Genomic DNA, 18284 nt, shown 5'->3' with positions numbered 1-18284 from the left:
GAAAAATTGTCAGGAAAGATGTTTGTAGGAAACACTAATGTCCAATTAAACAAACAAGTAATTAAGCCCCTGTTGCTCAAATATGGATATGATTATTCTCTTGAAACAGAAGCTGATTTCATCCACTGTGTGTCATGAGGAAACTGAAGATCACTGCCTCCTCAAGAACACATGCAGAAACAGACAGGCAGACATAAAAGAAATGTACACCCTGAGGCATAAATTTTGCCAAACAGATAACAGGAGATGAACCCCTCTTGCTCCCTCTTCACTCCCAACATGCGAGAAAAAAAAAATCAGCAGCAGCTGTATTTACACACACACACGCAAAAGAGGCTCATATGGCACCACAAAATCTGATGCTCTCCTGAGCCTATCTCCTTCTCCATCTTCTTCTTCTTCTTATTGCTGCATTTTTTTTCTCTCTCGCTCTTTTGCCGGAGTAAACTGACAGAAGGGCAGGGGGACGGATTCATTGGCTGCTGATTGCAGATGCATCAGGCAAAACCAGGACTAAAGCTGTTGTAGTACTAAACACTGGGAGAAAGAAAACAAAACAAAGAAAGTTCAGTAACAAATGTTGTTGTTCTTCTTCTTCTTTCGAGTGCCGTGCATTGCAAGCGCACGGTCTCCTCATCATCTTCTTGCTGTTCTTGTTGTCTCTACTGCTTCGCCGGGGCCGGCGACGGCGAGCTGCCGGGCCACGCCGGCTTGCGCGGCGACGGCGGCAGCAGCTGCTGCTGCTGCTTCTGGGCCTCCAGCTCCGACGTCAGCATCTCGAACATGACCTGCACATCCTTGTAGTCGCAGGTCTGCACGTCCTCATGTAGCTTCAGGAGGCCACGGCTGCCTGCACACCATATATTGCAGTTTGTGATTAGTTTTTCAGATGTAATGGTAGTTCTTGCCAGTTCCAGGATGTATAGAGTCATGCTTAGAAAATGATCAGAAATAAATGAGCAGCAATCATGTTTCAGAATGTATAGATGTATATTGGATTAGATGATTTTTCGATAGATGGACACTTGTTCATTTTCCAATGATGGTGAAAATGCATCAGAAGGTATATGCATTTGCTACTGATTTATGCAAGGATGGTGAGATGAATAACATGATGTATATATAGAATCATGCTTGGAAAATGATCATAAATAAATGAACAGTAATCATGTTTCATAATGTATAGATTTATATTGGATTAGATGATTTTTCTATGGATGGACATTTGTTGATTTTCCAATGATGGTGAAAATGCATCAGAAGGTATATGCATTTGCTACTGATTTATGCAAGGATGGTGAGATGAACAACAGAAGGTAAAGAAAAATTCATTTGCTACTAATCAACACCCTTTCTTCTTCTCCTCCTTTTTATTTTGAGAGAGCAACTCTTTTTATACTTTTTGAGAGGACTAATCAATGCATTCGGTAGCTTTCCAACCCAGTATATGGTGGTTTACTGTATGAGAGCCAAACCTTCAATGCTAAAGGCTAAAGGCAATGAGGCCCATATACTACAGGTAGATAGTACTGAGCCTTTTTCTGATGCTTTGGGCCTTGGGCTCCACACTCAACAGGCTGTTGGCCCTTAAATGGTCATCCAGTAGTACATAACTCTAACGACTTAATTGCTAATTTCTAAAACATACTAATTTGCTAATTCTATGAAAATCAAAAACTGTTTGCAATTATTTGGTGAAAACAAAAAATGTTTGTTTAGAAATGTAAACTGAACAAAAAAAAAGGTTAAAAGAGCATGTCAATGAAACAAATAAGGCAATACGGAAAATAATTTTTTTACATGACGCCAAGAAATATGGGTAATACATTTTACAAGCCAAGGATATATACTGCAAATGCAAACACTTAGTTTTAAACAAAACACTCAATTCAAGACAGGAGAAGAGAAAGGAAGCCAAGATAGGTATGAAAAGGGAGAAGGGATGCAAGTCAGTGAAAAATATCCAACTATTATCTGCTGTGTAATTAATGGAATATTCCTTCATCTTTCCCAGGATAAACATCCATTTTCTCGTGGCCTGACATCACGGAAACTTTACACCATTCCAGATACTACAACAAATGGCAGTATGGCACCACAGATTGCCACAGCAATACGGCCAGGGAGCAAATAAAAAAAAAAAGAAGAAGAAAGAAAGATGCAAAAGTCATTGGTCCAATAACAAATTGGTGCAAGTCAGTCATAAAAGTTCGGCCTAGTGATCCCTTGCCCTCTGCAACTTTCTGCCAAAGAAATGGCCAATGGTCTCCATTGCTTTCTAATTTATAGCAAGGGCTTTAGCAGCAGCAAAATCTATGAGAAGTTTCCTATTCCCTACTAACTACAAGAACTGTAAAATTTCCGCGAAATTTCTATACTCCATCGGAGTGTCTTGGTAGGCCAAGATTATTTGTCCTATTGATTTGGACGGTATACAGATTTGAACCACCATCTCAACAAAACTCTAATAGAATCAGCTATAATCTACATCTATCCATTGGCCGTGTACATCCGTGTTGGATGTAGAGAACGGGTTCCGATCTATATATTATCTAAAAAAACAATCTACTACATCTTGTACAGACAATTTGATCCAGAAAATACGAAGTACAGAGGTAGTAACACACGGTGAAGTATCCTCCTGTGTACCTAAGATTGTTGAGTAAAGAGAGGTCGACATTAGCATGATGCTAGTAAAGGATAGGAGCACGTTGACATGGGATCCTCTGGACCAGGTCCCTGCACTGTACTGCACTGCAGCACGAAGGACGATCTGGACAAACGCTGTGCCGACTGCCCCCCAGTAGTGTAGGACTACCATCACCAGGACCCGGGGGGGGCCCACCTGTAAGTGTCAGTGGCAGTGCCTCACCTACTGCATTCGCGTCGATGGCAGTGGCAGGCAGGCAAGCAAGGCAAAACGTTCTTCAGCGCACACACACACACGGCCTGTACGCCTCGTGACGCCACGCAAATCCCAAAATCACAAATGCAGGACATGCAAAATGCTATTGCTAAATGCTATTAAGATCGAATCGAGTCGAAATCGAATCGAGATCGTGTGTGGTGGGGAGCAAGACAGTATCAACAGTACAGAGTCTAGAGAGACGCTACGCAACAAGATCTGGAAGAACTCTCTCTCTCTCTCTCTCTCTGTCCTTAATTCCACTCACTCATCATCACGTAATTCATCCATGCTGGTTGGTTACTGAATCTGTTATTCTCTTGTTCTGCATTTTTTTTCTACTTCTTTTCTTTCTCTATCTGCAGTGAGCCTGCAGTAACTAACCAACTAAACTAAGTGTGAGCATTTTTTCCAAATTGTTTTTTAGTTGTGTTGTTGGCGCCGCCACTATAGGTACAGTAGTACATGGTACTCTCTAAATAAATAAAAATATGAAAATTTATTCAACACCTTATCTCTTTGCTAAGTTTGATGATCTTAATTGTATTAACTATGTTGATTTCTTCTCTAATTAAAATAAAAAAATGTTGATTTCTTCTCTAATTAAAATAAAAAAATGTGCAGTTCCAAACAGAAAAAAAAAAAGAGCAAGAAGAGGAGACATGTAATGTAACCAACCACATGAGCAAGTTTCAGAGTTTCAGCAAAAGGAGGTGAGAAAAAAAAAGGACTAGTGGAGTAACCGTATTTATATTTTCTTTATTTTTTTCCTTTTTAAGGTCGCATTAATTATCATCATGGTTATATCCTTATCATTTTAAAGATCAATTTGCATAGTCAAAGATGGATACTCTTAATTAATCGATATCGCAGATACATGTAAATTAAAAAAAATGCAAAAAAAAATGAAAACTCTTAATTACGGATATCGCACATGGAGATAGAGAAAAAAATGGAACGAGAAAAAGAAAAGCAAAGAAATCATGATCAAAGAAACCCATCTTTTTCTTGATGAACAACCACCACCAACACCATCACCAACTCGCATGGCGTCAATCGAACAAAACCGCGCATACGCATAAGATTGAAGAGAAGAGACAAAAAAAGAAAAGAAAAATCCTAGGAAAAATGGCACTTCGCTTCCTCCATGGAAGCGAGGAGATGACGAACTTCGATTCTCCAACCCCAAAAGAAGAAAAAAAAACAGAGAAAGAGAACACCCGAAATGAGACGAGAAGAGATTAACTAACATCACAAGAGACCGGAGATATGCGACAGCGACAATCCATCATCAACCAAGCAACGAACGAATCAACCAATCGATTAATCCAAGATTATCTACGTGGGATACACCGATCATGGAGGAGGAGGAGGAGGAAGAAGGGGAGAGAGAGGAAACCGCAGCAGCAGCAACAGCAAACAGTATACACACCTTGCTTCCTCGCGCGGAGGCGGCCGGAGACGAGCGCCGCCCACGCGCGGCGCGCGCGGAACGCGACCTTCTTCCTCCACCCCTCCATCGATCCTCGCCGCCGCCGCCGCCGCCGGTTCGCCGTCAGAAGCGCGTGGCCGCCTTCGTCTCCGCTGCTGTGCTGGGAGCCGCGCGCGTGTTCCCGATCCCACGGGGTTTTTATCCCCTGGGGTTTGGGCCGTGTGGGTTGGGGTTGGGGTTGGGTTGGACCGCCCGGGTTTTAGGGTTCATGTTAATGTCATTGCGGTGGATGGATGGATGGATGGAGACGCGGTGTGGCTGCAAGGGCTTTTGGTTGGGTGCACGCACGTAACAAGGATGATGATTTTAGTTTGGGTTATGAATTTAGTTTGTTTGTTTAGTTGAAGGGAAAAAAACTAATACGCTATACGAGATAGTATAGCGCGTGTTATTAAAATACCATCTTACGGAGAAGGATGTTCACGCTTGTATTAATAGTGAAGAGGATTTTAGTCTGGGTCGTTAGTTTAATTTGTTTACGTAAAGGAAAAAAAATACTAATACGCTATACGAGATAGCATAGACAGTATTATTAAAATACCATCTGACGAAGAAGGATGTTCACACTTGCATTAATAACGAGGAGGGATGTAATACGTCTAGAGGCCGGCAGGAGACGTGGTGTGGCTGCAAGGGCTGGTCCGATGCATGCACGTAACAAGGATGATGTTATTTTTTTTTAAAAAAAATAAAAGATAAGGTCAAGGATGAGGATTTAATTTGCTTCGTAAAAAGAAATGTATAATACGTGACTTGAGATAGCAGGTACTAAAAATACCATCTTTAAGAAGGGCGTGCACGCTTATATTAAATGTGAAGAGTATTACAATATATCAGCGTAGCTGAATTTGGACTTATCGTGTCACTTATACGTCATGTGGATGACAGATAGCTATATCTATTTGTTGTAGAAACCATTTACACTCTCCCGCTGTGGAGCTCACCATGCAATGAATTTTAGATTTTTGAAAGACTCAATAAACTCCAATCTAGAAATGTAATTCCTTGCTCACCACGTTTCTTTCTCACCCGCCCTAACCACCTCTATTTCAACTTAGAAATGTTACCATGTTTTCTTTCTCCTATTCTTTTGGCAAATTATCCTGATCTCTCCATTTCGTGCTACCAACTTCATTGGTTCACTACTGATTAGTACATCTCCGTCGTGAGAAAATATAGGAGAGGCTGACAACCCCCTAAATTCCTCTATCATCCATCGTTAGACTCTGATGATTAACTTTCTTAGCACCAAAATGTTAGAGCATTGGTAGTAGGCACAACCAATTCCTAATTGGTGTGGGAAGGATGACACTACATTGCCTTGATTGTTAGTTCAGAATCCTATCATAGTGGCATATTACACTATATGATTGGAACTAAATACAACACCATATCATTTCTTTGAAAAAGGCTATACCATGAGTCTTAAGGAGCGGGATGTGCACGCTTGTATTAATAGTGAAGAAGGCTAGAATATGTCTGGGGTAGCCAAATTTGAACTATTCATTTCACTTATACGTCATGTAGATGATAGATAGCTATATCCCTCTTGATGTAGAAACTATTTACTCTCTCGTTGTGGGGATCACTCAAAATAAATTATGACTTTTTATAGGCTCAATAAACTCAAATTTAGAACCTTTCTTTCTTACTCGCCACGTTTCTTCCCATCCTGTCCTAACCACCTCTGTTACAAGTCTATTCCAACTTACAAATGTTACCATGTTTCTCTTTGCTTATTCTTTGGGCAAACTATCTCGATCGCTCCTCTACCTTATTTCGTGCTACCAACTCCATTGGTTCACTACTGATTAGTAAATCTCCTTAGTTAAAAAAACATATGAGATGCTAGTGGCTCCTTTACGACAAACGATGTTGCTAACGTTCTCTATCATCCATCTTTTGTGATGATATAATGTTGGACTATTGGTAGATAGGCACAAGCACGGTATGGTTGCAAGAGTTTGGTCTGGTGCACACACACATGCAACAAGGATTTTAGGATTTAGTTTAGGTCATAAATTTAATTTGTTTTGGAAAAGGAAAAATGTAATGTGTGACTCAAGATAGAGAGCTTTAAAATATTGTCTTAAGGAGCAGGATGCACACGCTTCTATTAATCGTGAAGAAGGCTAGAATATGTTTGGGGTATCTGAATTTGAACTGGTCGTGTCACTTCTCCGACATGTGGATGATAGATAGCTTCATAGCTATATCTCTCTTGACTTGGAAACCATTTACTCTCTCTCATTGTGGGGCTCACCAGGCAATAAATTGTAACTTTCTATGAAGGCTAAATAAACTCCATTTAGAAACTTCCTTTTCTTGCTTTTCCACATTTCTTCCCACCCTGTGCAAACCACTTGTACTACAATTCTATTTCAACTTAGAAATGTTACCATGTTTCCCTTTGCCTATTCTTTCGATAAACTATCTCGATCGGGCCTCTACCTGATTTAATTTGTTTAGGTAAAGAAAAAGAAAAATACTGATACGCTATACGAGATAGCATAGAGAGTATTATTAAAATGCCATCTGACGGAGAAGGATGTTCATGCTCGCATTAATAGTGAGGAGGGATGGAATACGTCTAGATGCCGGCAGGAGACGTGGTGTGGCTGCAAGGGCTGATCCGGTACATGCACGTAACAAGGATATTGTTTTTTTAAAAAAATAAAATATAAGGTCGAGGATGAGGATTTAATTTGTTTCGTAAAAGGAAATGTATAATACGCGACTCGAGATAGCGAGTACTAGAATACCATCTTAAAGAAGAAGGGTGTGCAAACTTACATTAATTGTCAAGAGTATTACAATATATTGGCGTAGCTAAATTTGGACTTCTCATGTCAGTTATACGTCATGTGGATGACAGATAGCTATATCTCTTGTTGTAGAAACAATTTACTCTCTCTCTCTCTCTCTCTCTCGTTGTGGAGCTCACCAAGCAATGAGTTGTAGATTTTTGAAAGGCTCAATAAACTTCAATCTAGAAACTTACTTCCTTGCTCGCCATATTTCTTTCTCACACCACCCAAACCGATTCTATTCCAACTTAGAAATGTTACTATGTGTTTTTACCTATTCTTGCAACAAATTATCCTCATATCTCCTCTACCTTATTTTGTGCTATCAACTTCATTGGTTTACTACTAATTAGTATATCTTCGTAGTGAGAAAATATAGGAGAGGCTAACAACCCCCTAAACTCCTCTATCATCCATCATGATTAACTTCCTTAGCACCAGAATGTTAGAGCATTGGTAATAGGCACAACCAATTCTTAATTGGTGTGGGAAGGATGAAACTACATTGCCTTGATTGTTCGTTCAAAATCCTTTTTGTAGTGGCATGTTACACTATATGATTGGAACTAAATTCAACACCATATCATTCCTTTGAAGAAGGCTATACCATAACGTCTTAAGGAGCAAGATGTGCACACCTGTATCAATGGTGAAGAAGGATAGAATATGTCTAGGGTAGCCAAATTTGAACTACTCATGTCACTTATACATCATGTGGATGATAGATAGCTACTATATCCCTATTGATGTAGAAATTATTTACTCTCTCGTTGTGGGGATCACTCAACAATAAATTGTGACTTTTTATAGGTTCAATGAACTCAAATTTACAACCTTTCTTTCTTACTCGCCACGTTTCTGTCACGCCTAGAAATTCCCGAATAGAATTCCAAGTAGAATGTGCATTAAAATCCCCGTTCAGGACCGGCCGGGGTACACAAACGACAAAGTTGACATACAGATCCACGTCTTACAAACATCATAAAAGTCTTACATAAATGCTGGAAAATTAAAAGATAAATGGAGCTAAGCCTTGACTTAGACTGCAGCGGGAACACCACTCCACAGGCATCCTCGACGGCATGGAAGAAGCCTACTCCTCGGAGAAGCCACCATCTGACACGTACTCAAACTCTGGGGTTTGGGGGAAAATAGGGCAAGACTGAGTACAACCACCGTACTCAACAAGTCATACCGGAATAGGGGTATGATGCAGGATATAACCAAAGGATAGCTAGAGCGGTTCATTTGCATAAAGCGAGCATTTAAAGGCAGCAGTTGAAAGCAGTAAAACAGTTGTAATAATTCATCAATCTTAACCATCCACTGTTCAACGCTACCCCACATTGCAATAGGCCCAACCATCCGCTTGAACTAATCAATTCCATTAGACTAAGCTAGGGTGAGACTAATTACGGTGAATCTGGTTGACCGCCCGTAACCGCGGGCACGGCTATTCGAATAGTTTTACTCTGATAAGAGGTATACAACAGTACCCACAAGACACAGCCCTGCGAAACGTTACCGTGCGCCGACATGCCACCACGACATATCGGAAAGGGACCGTGACAGGACCCTTCGCATAACCCCTTCTAGCCAAGCACACCACACCTTAGGTTTCACCCCCCGTCCCCAGCAGGCAACGGGCGGTACCCTCTCGTGCCTAGGTGAATCCGGAAGCGACAGAGGCCATCGCAGGGCCTGCCCCGCTCCATCACGCCCACCCTTGCCTGGATGCGTCAACTAGAGGGAAGCTACACTACAAGCCCAGTCGTTGCCCACGCTGGCTTGTGGTAAGTACGATAAGTTCTTCCAGGGCATCCCGCGAACCGGTCCTTAAGTGCCATGGGCGCGACCATCGAAACCATGCACCCACAGCCCACCATTTAATATATTTTAATTAACCAACACCGGAGCGGTGTCATTAACCAACATCATTACTAGAATCTGATATCTATGCATTAATGTAATTCCCCCATTGTGTGCTAGTTGAACTAAGCATGGCTAAGCAATCCCTAGTCCAATATCGAGTCATGTTATATCCCAAGCTAACAAAGGAGCATGGTACAAAAATAGCATGGCTGTAACAGTAGGTAAACATCCCATAGTAACATTATAAAACAATGCAGTATTTAAGGGAAAACAATAGAGCATTTGCAATATAGGATCAACATGTTCAAGTGACAAGCATGACTTGCCTTGCTCCGCTGCTCGAGGAACCTCAGCGACTATTTCAAAGTACACCGGAGCGTCGGGAGAGCCGGAATCTAAGCAACATACAAAGCAAACAATACAAACAGGCCATAAGACTACTGAAACAGAGAAAAAACCATTTTTAATGGATTCTATGCATTTTTCTTGATTTACTGAGACTTGAATGGGCTTAAACGGAGCTCGGATGAATTAGATATGAATTTTAGAAGATTCACTGCATTTTTACTATAAACAGAAAAATCCTTAATTGATTTATTGCGCAATAATTAAAATCCCGGGGAGAGAGAGGGGGCAGCACCGACATGCGGGCCCCACATGGCAGTGACTCGGGTGGCGGTCCGCGGTGGACCGGGGAAGGAGCGGCGCACCACGTGGCGCTGACGTGGCGCCGACGTGGCGCACATGTGGCGGCCATGTGGCAGCCACACGGGCGGCCGAACCGACGGCCCCGATCTACCCTCGGCGGCGAGAGCGCGCGGCCGGCGCGCACAGGCGGCTCAAGACGGCCCGGCGGACAAGGCGCACGGCGGCGCTACCGCAGGGCGACGACGGCAAATGGCGGCGGCCGACGGCGGCGCGACCCTGAGCGGCAAGGGGCGGCGGCGCTAGGAGGGAAGGGGAAGGACGGCGGGGTTCTCACCGAGGATTCGGCCGGCACGGAGGGGCAACGGCGAACGGCGGCGAGGAATGACCAGGAGGCGACGACGAGCGGCGGACGGTCTCCGGAACCACCTAGCGGGCATGATAAAAGGGGTTAGAGAGAGAGAGAGGAGGATGGAAGAGGGCAAGGACGCCGGCCGAAGGCGGCGGCCATGGCAGTGCTCACCGGCACACGATGTGGAGTGGGTTCCGGCAGCGGTTTCTGACGGAGGAGAGGTGGACAGGACGGCCTGCACGACGGCGAACGCAATGGCGTCGACGGCACGGCTCAGCATGGTGGCTAGCGGCGGCCGGAGTGGGGGCGGCGGTGGCGGAGAGGAGGGCGACGGCGCTAGGGAGGTGGAGGGCACGGGAGCGGGTGGTTGCAAAACGAAAAAGAGAGAGGAGGAGACGGGGGCGCTTTATATAGACCCGCTGGTCGATCGTGGCCGGGATGGCCGCGATTCCGCCGGCGGAGTGGGGAGAGGTGGGGAGGAGAGAGAGGCGGGATTCGAAATTCGAATCCCGGCCGTCTCAAGCGCGGGCGCGGGCGGGAGAGATAGGGAGTGGGCACGGGGAAGGCGGGGGGGAGGCGGCGACGTGGGCGACGTGGCTCGGGAGGTGCAGGAGCGAGCGGGGCGGTGGTTGCGGGATGCGGCGGCGTCGGCTGGAGGTAGGAGACGGGCCCGATAGGTGGGCCCCACTTGTCGGCGACCCAAAGGGAGGAGGGAGGAGGCGGCCGGCTGCTGGAACTTGGCCTTCGGCCGGCCCAGCGGGGAGGGGGAGGGGAAGAGAATGGGTCGGTGGCCCATTCGAAAAGGAAAAGGAGGGAAAAGAAAAAGAAAAAGAAGGAAATGAATTTCCAGGGATTAAATATTGCTTGTGCTCATTTTTAAATGATTAAAATTATTTCTAGAGCTCTGAAAATTCCATTAAAAATCTTATTAGCACATTTCGGCATGTAGAACTCAAGAAAAATTCCACATGCCAATTCCGATTATTATTTGCATTAATTTATTAGGGTTTCGCTCTTGCTTTTACACCGGTATTTTCTTGAGGCCATTTATAAATTCAATTTAGGCTTGGCAAAAGAACTTCAGGGTGTGACAAACCTACCCCCCTTAAACGGAATCTCGACCCTGAGATTCGGAAGAGCTGGTGAAGAGGTGCGGATGGGCGGCCTTCAACTCATCTTCCCTTTTCCAGGTTGCTTCTTCCTCTGAGTGGTGGCTCCACTGAACCCTGCAGAACCTGGTGACCTTGTTTCTAGTCCTCCTTTCACTGGTCTCAAGGATGCGAACTGGCTTCTCCACATAAGTCAAATCTTCTTGGATGTCAATGTGCTCCGAATCGGCTTGTTCTTCGGGTAAACTCAAACACTTCTTTAACTGGGACACATGGAACACGTCATGGATACCGATCATGTTGGATGGAAGTTCTACCTGATAGGCAACTTCTCCTCTTCGTTCCAAGATTTTGTATGGTCCCACGAAGCGTGGTGCCAACTTGCCTTTCATCTGGAAACGGTGTACTCCCCGGAGCGGAGTGACACGGAGGTACACATAATCCCCTGCTTCAAAAGTGAGCTCTCTTCGGCGGTTGTCTACGTAGCTTTTCTGTCGAGACAGTGCAATTCTCAGCCTCTCTCTGACGGTTCTGACTTTCTCCTCTGTTTCCGTTAGCACTTCTGTTCCAAACAGTTGACGTTCGCCTATTTGATCCCAGAAGAGAGGTGTGCGGCACTTCCGGCCATACAACGCTTCGAACGGTGCCATTTGTAGACTGGCCTGATAGCTGTTGTTGTAAGAGAATTCAGCATAAGGCAGACTTTTATCCCAAGCTCCGCCAAAATCGAGCGCACAGGCTCGCAACTTATCCTCCAAGATCTGATTGACCCTCTCGGTTTGGCCATCTGTCTGCGGATGGTAAGCTGTGCTGAAATTCAAATGGGTACCCAATTCCTCTTGCAAATTCTGCCAAAATTTTGAGGTGAACTGACTCCCTCAATCAGATACTATCTTTTTGGGTACTCCATGCAAACACATGATTCTTGAGAGATAGAGCTTTGCCAACCTTTTCCTGTATAAGTAGCTTTGCCAACCTTTGGTAAGTCGATCCACGACTACCCAGATTGAATCGTGGCCTGATGATGTCCTGGGCAGGCCTGTTATGAAATCCATTCCAATCTCTTCCCATTTCCATTCTGGGATTTGAAGAGGTTGTAACAATCCTGCGGGCCTCTGGTGTTCTGCCTTGACCCGCTGACAAACATCACAGAGTGCGATGAATTCAGCTATTTCCCTTCTTATGCTGGCCCACCAAAATTTTTCTTTGAGATCTTGGTACATCTTGGTACTGCCTGGATGAATGGAGTACTGAGTCTGATGAGCCTCGGTGAGTATCAGATCTTTCAGCTCTTTGTCATCAGGTATGCACAATCTTTCTCCCAGCCAGATTGTGCCATGTTCATCTTCAAGGAAATCCCAGGCTTTTCCGACCCTCATATTCTTTTTCAGTTTAGCTATCTCAGGATCATTTACTTGATCCACGAGCGTAGGCCGTGCCTTTAGAGCAGCCACAAACCCGTGTTCTACGATTCCCAAGTTGAGATGTTCAAGCTCCTGCTGCAATTCCTTACACATGCCTTCGGTGCACAAAGCATTGCAGTAGCTCTTCCTGCTTAATGCATCTGCCACCACATTGGCTTTGCCCGGATGGTAGTGAATGCTCATGTCATAATCTTTGATTAACTCCAACCATCTTCGCTGTCGGAGATTCAGATCAAGTTGGGTGAAGATATATTTCAAACTCTTGTGATCCGTATATACTTCACAGCGGTTGCCAATCAGATAGTGCCTCCAGATTTTCAAAGCATGAACCACCGCTGCCATGTGTTGGATAGATTCCTTCATGCGGACGCAACTGCCGCAAGGCATAAGCGACCACTCTGCTCTCTTGCTTTAGAACGCATCCAAGCCTGTGACGGGACGTGTCGCAATAGACTTGGAAGTCTTTCGTCTGATCGGGCAGAATCAGAACTGGAGCAGGTACTAATTTCTTCTTGAGCTCCTCAAAACTCTTGTCACACTCGGCTGTCCACCTGAATTTCTCGTCTTTCTTAAGCAACTGAGTCATAGGTCTGGCAATTCTGGAGAAATTTTCAATGAACCGATGGTAATAACCCGCAAGTCCAAGAAAACTACGAATCTGTGACACGGTCTTAGGTGGGGTCCACTTGGTAACTGACTCCACATTCGATGGATAGACTGCCACGCCCTGAGCTGTAATGACGTGACCCAAGAATTTGACCTCTGATAACCAAAAGTCGCATTTGCTGAACTTGGCATAAAGCTGGTGCTCCTGCAACTTCTCGAGTACCAGACGAAGATGTTGCTCATGCTCTTCTTCCGACTTGGAATAGATTAGAATGTCATCAATGAATACCACAACAAACTTATCCAGAAATTCCATGAACACTTTGTTCATCAGGTTCATGAAGAAGGCCGGTGAATTGGTAAGTCCAAAATACATAACCGTGCACTCATACAACCCATACCGAGTGGTGAAGGCCATCTTGGGAATATCCTCTTCCCGAATTCTCAATTGGTGATAGCCTGATCGCAGGTCTATTTTAGAAAACACCTTGGCTCCTTTTAGCTGATCAAATAGATCATCAATCCGCGGCAAAGGATATTTGTTCTTGATGGTGACCTCATTGAGTGTGCGATAATCGACGCACATTCTCTTCGTCTTGTCCTTCTTCTCCACAAAAATGACCGGAGCACCCCAAGGTGAAGTACTTTGTCGAATGTACCCTTTCTGCAACTGCTCATCAACCTGCTTCTTGACCTCTGCTAGCTCGTTGGCTGCCATTCTGTACGGCCTCTTGTAAATTGGGGCAGTCCCCGGTGCCAAATCAATCTGGAATTCGATCTCCCTCTTGGGTGGCATGGTAGTGAGGTCCTCGGGGAACACCTCTGGATACTCGCCGACTATAGGGATATCTTCCAATTTCCTCGAACTCTTCTCCTCAGTGACCATCGGATTTTCCACCTCAATCTGATTTAAGGAGATTCCCTGCTTCAGTGCGACTGGTGACTTGTACACCACTGTTTCCCCTTTCTCATTGGTCAAGGTGACCGTGCGATTCGCACAATCAATGACACCCTTGAACTTGGTCAGCCAATCCATCCCAAGAATGACATCTAGGTCTTTGGATTCGAGAAGGATGAGGTTGGCTAGAAATGGTGATCTTTGGATTTCTATTGTTACACAAGGGCTGAATTGAACCTAGATGGAGCTATTCCCGGGGGTATGAACCCGCATTGGTGTACTAAGTTCTTCTCTTATTAACCCATGTACCCCAACAAACTTCTTTGAAATGAATAAATGCGTTGCACCAGAATCGAAAAGTACTATTGTAGGGATTGAGGCTGCATTCGTTTGGGTGATAGGGAGTGAGAATGCACATCGTTTTCCGCGCGCACGCTTCCCAAACTAGTAAACGATGTGTTTTTTGCAAAAATTTTCTATATGAAAGTTGTTTTAAAAAATCATATTAATCCATTTTTGAAATTTAAAATAGTTAATACTTAATTAATCATGAGTTAATGGCTCACCTCGTTTTACGTATCTTCCCAATCTCCTCAATCCCCTTCTCCTCAAACACACCCTGAGTTAACAGGAAACGTACCCAGTACGACCTCTGGTGCTGCTTGCGCCTCTTCTGCGGACGCGTGGCTAACCCGAGCCTGGACAAACTTGGGTCCAACACGCCTAGGCTTCGGGCACTTGTCGGCGAAGTGACCGGACTCACCACAGTTGAAGCAGGCTCCTGGCTTGCCTCCGGTGTCCTTCTTTGGGGGAACGGGTGCAGTTTGCTGAACTGGCGCCATTGGCGGGCGTGGGGCTGCGCCGCGGTTGTGCTGACCTTGGCCATGATGGCTGCCACTGCTGCCGGGGTGGAAGTTGCTTGGGTTGTAAGGGCGATGCTGTCGAACAATCATGGTGGTAGGCCCACCCTGCTGTCCGGGAGTGAAGCACGGTCGCTGGTGACTTCCTTGGTTGGACCGGAACTGAGCTGCCTCCTCTTCCTGTCCATTTTGTTGCGCTGATCCTCCTGGCGGATTGCCTTGTCTACCAGCTTCTCGAAGTCAGCGTAATCCCCGGAGATCCACTGGTTGGTCAGCTCGTCATCCAGACCTGCTGATCAGCTGGCGGATTGCCTTGTCTACCAGCTTCTCGAAGTCAGCGTAATCCCCGGAGATCCACTGGTTGGTCAGCTCGTCATCCAGACCTGCTAGGAACTTCTCCTGTTTCTCTGCGTCAATGCGGACATCCTCCAGTGCATATCGCGCTAGGCGATTGAATTCATGGAGGTACTCAATCACTGTCCTGTTGCCCTGGTGGAGTGCCTGGAATTCTCTCTTCTTTTGTGCCACGACCCCGTCTAGTACTTGCACCTTTCGAAAGCTGCGACAGAACTCTGCCCAAGTAACTTCTGTGCCTGGCGGGCGGGTAGCCATGTGGTTATCCCACCAAGCTAACGCGGGACCCTGGAGCTGGTGTGTGGCGAAGGCGACCTTCTCCTGATCGTTGCACTGCAGAAGATTGAGCTTCTTCTCTATGGCATGGAACCAGTCATTTGCCTCCATGGGGTTGGTGGTGCTAGAGAAGGTGGGTGGCCTGACGCGTAGAAATTCCGGCAGCTTGGACTGAGGGGGAGGGGGACCAAACTGCTGCTGCTGCTGCTCGGCTTGTTGCTGCATCTCTAGTGCATCTGCTAGTGCTGGTGCTGCATCGGCTGCATCATGGCCGCCATCATCTGAGTCTGATGGGCCATCACTTGTGCAAGAGTCAGGTTCTCGGGGAGCGGTGGCAGACTGTTGCCAGAGGCGCTGTTGGGATATCCACCGTCGGTGCGTTCTTCGCCGTTGCTGCCCTCACCTTCTGCATGGCTGCCATTCCTAGTGTTACCATCTAAAGGAAGAGCATACGGAGGGGGTGGAAAAGAAGAAAAACAGATGCTCAGGAACTAAGCTTTATTATATAGGAATTTAAACTGCAATTGTTCTGATCTGAATTAAAACACTTAAAACAGCAAACAAATCCTTATTAAGACAGCCACATCATAAGCACATGATGTCGACCGTCGACTAACCCACAAGCGAACAAACCTAAACACACAAACTAACAGACAAATAGTAAGCAGTCTATAAACTAAGTGAAAATGAGCCTAATGCTCGGAACGGCTCCTGCGGTCGGTGGAGTCGAAGGTGTCCTCCTGCTCGTCGCCAGGTCCCTCTGAGCGGCTCCTGGAGTCTGGCAGATACGTCTCGCCGTTGCCCGGCTCTGAGCCACTAGAACTGCTGCTGATGTGGTCACGGCTGCCACTGTGAGTAGCAGGCAACCAACCTCCGTTGCCATTGGCTGGACCCCTGGCGGCTGACGCTAGAGCGAAGGAGAGAGCGAACGCGGGAGCTGACACTGGAACGGGAGCTGGGACTAGAGCTGGAACTGCGGGCGCTGCGGGAACTATGGGAGGTGCTGGAGGAGCTGCGGGAGGAGGTGGGTTCCTGGGCGCAAGCTGAATGCGCACGGGTGCAGTCGTTGACTTGCGAGGCGTGGTGCGGATCCAGACTCCTCCGGGAGCGGGGAGACCCTTCAGCTGAGCGTTCTCCTTCTTCAGGGGTGCTATCTCATCCTTTAGTGCTATGATCCTCACAAGCTTCCCATCATTCGAGGCCTTGGATGCCTTGTGCAGGTCAGAGTGCATCCTGTCCATTCCCCTCATCACGGCACACATGTGGCTGAAGGTGGGGTCCATTCTCACCGGCCGTCGGGCGGAAGGTGCTGACGTCGTCGCCACTTGCTCGGCGAGGGTGGACGCGGTACACCGTGTTGCAAAAAATGTAGCTGCGGCGATCACGAAGCCTGGCCATCATCAGGTATGCTGCTCCTGACAAGCGTGATCTGCGGTGCCTCCAGAGGCCTCAACCACCATGTTAGCAAGGCAGGTGCCCACAAAGCCATGAACCTCCAGACGAACACGGTGGGGAAGCTCGCCACTGAGCGGCGGAACGGTCGAGTACTCCGGCGCGTTGGGGTAGCCCACCACCAAGGTCATGCGAGCCAACTCTACCACAAAATCATCCATGCCTTCGCGGTGGTTGGGTGGGTGGTCGGCCATCTAGAAAAGACAAAGAAGTAGGATCAATGCATGCTCAAATCCAATTTAAATAAAGCAGTAAAGGACTCAAATAAAATGAACGAATGAGAGCGGAATTTTGTGCATAGATCATTTTTGCATGAGAGTGAATAAATAAGACGGACTTACATAGCGATAAAATAATGAGAAATTAGATACATACTAATAATAACAATAAGAGCATAAATAACTTGCAACCCACATTCCTGAGTTAGGACCTAATGCATTCCTCCTATCAAATCCCGACTGACTGTCAAATAAGCCTCAAATAATTTTACTAAAACCCTAGACTGACCTGATTTGATAAATATCACTTAAACGAGTGACCAAGATTTTTCCCTTGAACCACAAAAACAAATCCCAATTTTCCCGGAACAAATCCAATTGCAAAGAACATATGCAAAGAAAAGGATTCAAAGGGCTCTTAGGTTTTCCATTTGGCTTGTCCTACGGTTAAGGTCGGCTCTGATACCAACTTGTCACGCCCAGAAATTACCGAATAGAATTCCAAGTAGAATGTGCATTAAAATCCCCGTCCAGGACCGGCCGAGGTACACAAATGACAAAGTTGACATACAGATCCACGTCTTACAAACATCATAAAAGTCTTACATAAATGCAGTGGAAAATTAAAAGATAAATGGAGCTAAGCCTTGACTTGGACTGAAGCGGGAACACCACTCCACAGGCATCCTCGACGGCACGGACGAAGCCTACTCAGAGAAGCCACCATCTAACATGTACTCAAACTCTGGGGTTTGGGGGTAAATAGGGCAGGACTGAGTACAACCACCATACTCAGCAAGTCATACCGGAATAGGGGTATGATGCAGGATATAACCAAAGGATAGCTAGAGCGGTTCATTTGCATAAAGCGAGCATTTAAAGGCAGTAGTTGAAAGCAGTAAAACAATTGTAATAATTCATCAATCTTAACCATCCACTGTTCAACGCTACCCCATGTTGCAACAGGCCCAACCATCCGCCTGAACTAATTAATTCCATTAGACTAAGCTACGG

At 45.9% G+C, this 18284-nt stretch overlaps 1 protein-coding gene across 1 annotated transcript; it reads right to left on the bottom strand.

Annotated features, from left to right (window-relative positions):
- Nucleotides 1–186: 186 nt before the first annotated feature.
- Nucleotides 187–4584, bottom strand: LOC127781453 (uncharacterized). The gene is made up of 2 exons (XM_052308408.1): nucleotides 4338–4584; nucleotides 187–850 (listed from the first exon to the last, which is right to left on the bottom strand). The coding sequence occupies exons 1-2, from the start codon at nucleotides 4423–4425 to the stop codon at nucleotides 663–665; spliced, it is 276 nt and encodes a 91-aa protein (XP_052164368.1). The 5' UTR covers nucleotides 4426–4584; the 3' UTR covers nucleotides 187–662.
- Nucleotides 4585–18284: the final 13700 nt, after the last annotated feature.

Source organism: Oryza glaberrima, chromosome 8, assembly GCF_000147395.1.
Source record: "Oryza glaberrima chromosome 8, OglaRS2, whole genome shotgun sequence".
Classification (NCBI taxonomy): Eukaryota; Viridiplantae; Streptophyta; class Magnoliopsida; order Poales; family Poaceae; genus Oryza; species Oryza glaberrima.
Note: the sequence above shows the minus strand (reverse complement) of the source record. Positions and strands in the feature narration are given on the sequence as shown.

Bases quoted from the DNA above. Each gene is read 5' to 3' on its own strand.
- LOC127781453 (XM_052308408.1), bottom strand. From the start codon at position 4,425: ATGGAGGGGTGGAGGAAGAAGGTCGCGTTCCGCGCGCGCCGCGCGTGG. The intron at 851-4,337 runs GTGTGTATACTG...TATGGTGTGCAG, and splicing joins CCTCCGCGCGAGGAAGCAAG to GCAGCCGTGGCCTCCTGAAG.